General features: G+C 47.1%; 1 protein-coding gene across 2 annotated transcripts; it reads right to left on the reverse strand.

Annotated features, from left to right (window-relative positions):
* Positions 1–504: 504 nt before the first annotated feature.
* LOC124688716 lies at positions 505–1,572 on the reverse strand. Of its 2 annotated transcripts, none has more exons than XM_047222351.1 (2): positions 789–1,572; positions 505–625 (listed from the first exon to the last, which is right to left on the reverse strand). In XM_047222351.1, the coding sequence occupies exons 1-2, from the start codon at positions 1,453–1,455 to the stop codon at positions 537–539; spliced, it is 756 nt and encodes a 251-aa protein (XP_047078307.1). In that variant the 5' UTR covers positions 1,456–1,572; the 3' UTR covers positions 505–536. The 2 variants fall into 2 exon arrangements, with proteins under 2 accessions (XP_047078307.1, XP_047078308.1); XM_047222352.1 differs by having other exon boundaries at positions 522–605; positions 769–1,572.
* Positions 1,573–5,076: the final 3,504 nt, after the last annotated feature.

Below are 5,076 nucleotides of genomic sequence, written 5' to 3' on the forward strand. Positions count from 1 at the left end.
CAATCCCTGCCGGAAGATTGCTGATTGGTGTAGGAAGAGAACACGAGTAGCGGGAGATCGATCCCTGCCGACGAAGTGCGAGGTGGAGAAAAGTTCGTGAACTACTCTCAATCAAGGCTGCGTGGAATACGAAACGAATTACGAAAGTAGCTAACTAATCATCTACTCCCAGATCGGTGGATCGGTTCTGACGTTATTATTTAGACTTTTAGTCCAGCACGTTCACGTCAAGGTTCTCTAGTCAGGCCACATGTTTTTTCTTTCAGCTAAACATAGTTAGATAGGCTCGTATATATACATGTACGTATATCTAGGATTGGGCCCCCAGATTTTTGGGGCCCTGGTCGGCCGCACACCCTGCCCACCCATCAGGACCGGCCCTACCCGGCCTCTACATACAACAAATAAATGCATACAGCCTTGATTTATTTCATTTAAAAACCAATGACATATGGATAAAACCTGACTCACGGTACAACAAAGTGTTTTTTTTTTTTGAACACGAGAGGGGTCTCGAAGGACCCCGACAGAACCATTTATATTAAAATAAAAAGTGTACACCTTACATATTGATCCAAAGGAAACAGGAAATTACAAAGTGGTCCCTGTCTTTTGCAGAGAAGACCTCGAACATCTGATGGAGAACGCAATCGGAACCAAAGTCGATCCTGCACGAGCACCTCGCCGCCACCGGGGATGACACCACTTGGGACGGCGAAGTTTCCATGGAAAAACTCCATGGACGCCGAGGAAATTACAAAGTGGTCCCTGTCTTTTGCAGAGAAGACCTCGAACATCTGATGGAGAACGCAATCGGAACCAAAGTCGATCCTGCACGAGCACCTCGCCGCCACCGGGGATGACACCACTTGGGACGGCGAAGTTTCCATGGAAAAACTCCATGGACGCCGAGAGGAAGGACTGCTGCCTCCCTATAGGCACACTGGCCGGGAGGAAAGAAGGTTGCCATTCAACCAGAAGAAGCAACGGTGGTAAGAAGACCGCCAATCGACCAAACTGGTGGGCGGCGTAGCTCCTGAAGGAGACCGCCCTTCGACCACCAGCATGGGCGGCGTAGCTTCCCACGAACCATTGCTGATGAGCACCTCCAACTGCAGACTCAACAACAGACTGGGAATCCAACTCGAAAATTTTAATCACAAGACCTGAAAGTTGAAGCTTCACCAGATTTCCTTCAGATCTGCCTAGAAGTTGCTTCTTTTTTTCCTCTTCTTCACCACCACGGTGACCTCGAGAATGATAGTCCAGAAGCAGGCAGCCCCCAAGCACCTCTCGATTTGGAACACAGGAAAGGAGAGAAGTGAGCTTATTTAGGCTGCAATCCAAAGATCCACCACCCCCAGTCACCTCCCACCTCGGAAGGGGGCAGAAGGAGTGGACCGGAGCTCCACTCATGCTGCTCACAAGCATGAGAGCTAAGCAGCAAACATGCATGAAGCCAAACGCCACCAAGGACAAACTCAAGAAGCTACACCTAGCTACTACTGCACAAGGGTGGGACCCTCGCCCTGCTCAACGCCGGCAAGCCGGAGAAGAGAGGGGAGGGGCCAGCGGCCCGGATCTGGTGGAAGAAGAGAGTATGGAACGGGAAAGGAACTAGAGGAGAGGGCAACGTGTTTGTTTACTCGGAGGTAGTGGACTGTCGAGTACAACAAAGTGTTGGCGACGGATTTCCAAAACAAGCACATGACCGCGACGGATCCGTACTCCACCGATTCACCAGCCAACCCCACAAACATTCCTTATTCGATGATACATGGGTCCTTCGCTTCAAGATCGTGGTACGCGTAGCAGCTGGCGCAAAGGGTCAGGCCGTGCTTTGAGATATGTGCCACAAACTGATCTAAAGATTGGCCTTAATTTGTGCGTCCCGATTCCATATGCTCCGCCAATCACTTTCTTTTTTAATCAAAGGCCAAATACCCGATGTTAAATTAATGACGTTTCGGCGACAAAGATATAAGGTGATGCACTCAGTTTACAAAACACACCCACACACTCACATGGACTACCAACATAGCTACAACCGGAATCGAACATCTGTCACGACCCTTACGAAGACTACGTAGACTCGGAGAAGAAACCGGACAGCAACAACGTCGGGTCGGAGCTTACCCTAGAGTGAACCAACGAACACACACGCCGTCAACAGAACTCCCCATCGCAATCACCGCCAGCATCGGCCAACTGTAACATCCCAAAAATTTCAAAAAGAAAACAAAGAAATGAATTTCACTATTTCCAAATTTTGGAACCAACAAAAACTTTTATTAAATTAAGTTTGGTACATAGTGATCATGCTTATATGTTGTGATATTGCCATGATTGTTTCTTGAAGTATCTTGAAAGGATCTTAAACCCTAAACCCTAGCCTTTTCACCATCCAAGTTAAAACAAAATAAAAAGAAAATAAATAAGAAAATGGTCTATGTGTCTATGGCTATTTTTGGTAAAACTTTTACCTAGGCTTTTCTACCTTGTTTAGATGTTTTGAAAACATCAACAAACCTAACCTAGTACCTACCAACTAATTCAAGTAAGAAATAAAAATAAACTAAACACATGCATAGAGGCATATGTGGCACATAGCCATATTACCAAATCTTGCCCTATGCCTTCATACTCTACCCAAATGGTTTGAAACCTTTACCAAACCCCATCTAACACTAAATAAACCATAGACCATGTCTAAGTGAAGCCAAGAAAATGAAAATAAGAAATTAAGAAAAATGCAATTCATCACATACATGTGCTTATGGCTATTTTGCAAAACTTTGACCTGTGCCCTTGCTTGAAGAATGTTACTAAACACTTAATAACACTTTTTGAATCAAAGAAACTCAAATCAAATCAAATTTAAAATCAAATTATGCTCACATATGATAATGGTCACTTGTGCCATTTTTAAGATCTTACCCACTTTGAGCCATTCTATTAAGAGATTTCTAAACTAAACCAAGCCAAATTTTGGCACCTCATCCAAGACCTCATCAAGGTGAACAACTTTGGTGTTGACCACTTTGACCAGATCGTTGACCATTGCTTAAATTAGTCAAGCCAAGTTACAACATTGAAATAGATTCTAGATTCCCCAAAACTTTGGAATTTTCCCAAACCCTCTCCAAATCCCAAACCAATGCCACCCTTTGGTGCCAAACTTTATTTAGAACTCATCCATGAAGAAACCTAGCAAAATTTACCCACACATGATGTTTTTACCTAAGAATCCAATAGTTACTATTAGGGTACAACCACTCCAACCACTATGTACCACTACCCTTTTTCAATCTTGAGCTCATCTATAGTGCCTAGTACCTCCAACCACTCACCATGACCTCACATAGCTTTGCCATGATCACATTGAACCAAACCATGCCAAAGGACATGACATATGTCACACACTTTTTGACTTTGATCATATGTGCACACCTTAGTCTACCCTAGCTTGGCTCACCATGTCCAATACCCTTGCCTCACCTTACTCTAGCAATACCAGCCCTCAGAGACAAGGAAAAGTGCACAAGCCATCCCAATGCCACACCATGCCGCCCCCTTGCTCACCACCATCACACCACCTGCCCCTGGTCCTCTCCTACCTCGCTAACCTTGTCAAACCAGTCGACCTCATCACCCTGAACACGCCAGACATGATTTCAGGTCAAGAGGAACACGACACACGCCAGAACATGACGTGGTCACCGCGGCCGAGTCGTGCCAGAGCGTGCACGACGACGCTCTGGACACGACACGGCACGGCAGTGCCTCGCCGCCTCAGACCTTCCCCCCCTCTCTCCTTTTACACGAACACCCTCCACGACGTAAGCCAGCTCCCAGACATGGTGTTTTGGACGGGGGAGCACTGTCGCCGTCGTCATGGACGACGACTATCCGCCACCGTGCTCGGGTACACGATGATGACGACGACGCTCCCGTGCTCCATTTTCAACGCCCGGACGCCCGTCGTGTCCGCCTCGACGTCACCAACCCTACAACACCCTCGCCTGTGACGCTAGCCCACTGTAGACGCGTCGACGACGATGACCTCACCCGCACTCTCGGCCACCTAGCGCCGCTACAAAAGGGGAGCACCCCCGCCTCCATTCTCCACACCAGTCGCCTCCCTCTCCCTCCTAAGCCTCACCGACCACCTCCCTTCGCCAATTACACCCCCGGTCGCCGGAATTTGGCCGGAGCCACCGCGCCGGCAGCTCGGCCGACGCCATCGATTTCGTCCACCTCAATCGCTGCTGCGACCCTCCCTCGACTCGTCGTCGTCTCCGCCGCCAATTGCCCACCTCGCCAACCTCGCTAGATGCCGGTAAGCTCCCCATCGCGACCCCGCTGCCGCCGGTAGGGTTTTCTCTCCGGCGAGCCCTGTCAAGGAAGGTGGCGACCCACGGCCGTGCGATCCTCTTTTGATCCGACGGCTCACATCGCTGCATACCGTTTCGGTGTTAAAAACCCACTGACGCGTAGGCCCCACCAGTCGGACGGCCCGCTAAGTGCTGAAGCGTTACTCGGGCTAACCCACTTATTTTCCCGCCTAGGCCCACGGTTTGAATTCAAACTTAAATTGTTTCGATTAAATTGCATACTGATGTCAACTTCAAATTTAAATATATCCAAATCTACTTGGCCAATTTTAGTGAATTTGATGTTGTTGGAAAGCCTATGAAATGCTCTATCCAACCCCACTGGTTTCAAACCAAGATCTTTTATAGAATTCGAATAGTAAAAATAACAAGTCAGCGAGTTTCAGAATACAAACAAATTTATCAAATCAACCATAATGAGTTTTGAGGTGATTCAAATTCTCATGATTAAAATTTCAAATACTCTAATTGTTTATGCAAAAATACGATATGGGTACTGTGTATGATCATGGGCTAGAATTAAAAATTGGCTATGTAGTCAATACTAGCCCATTTGAATTAGTTTTAAACTTAGGATTTCAAATCTATGAGGTGTAGCACCTCATTTAAATCATCTTCCCAAGTGGTATGAAGTAATGTGATGACCCTGGTTGCATGGTCTCATGATTGCTCACTTGAGGAT

The sequence above is a fragment of the Lolium rigidum genome, chromosome 2, assembly GCF_022539505.1.
Source record: "Lolium rigidum isolate FL_2022 chromosome 2, APGP_CSIRO_Lrig_0.1, whole genome shotgun sequence".
NCBI lineage: Eukaryota > Viridiplantae > Streptophyta > Magnoliopsida > Poales > Poaceae > Lolium > Lolium rigidum.

What these genes read in the sequence shown, in the direction of transcription:
- LOC124688716 (XM_047222351.1), bottom strand. Translation starts at nt 1,455, where the DNA reads ATGCATGTTTGCTGCTTAGCTCTCATGCTTGTGAGCAGCATGAGTGGA. An exon ending in TTCTCCATCAGATGTTCGAG is followed by an intron (nt 626 to 788) that starts GTCTTCTCTGCA and finishes CAGATGTTCGAG; the next exon opens with GTCTTCTCTGCAAAAGACAG.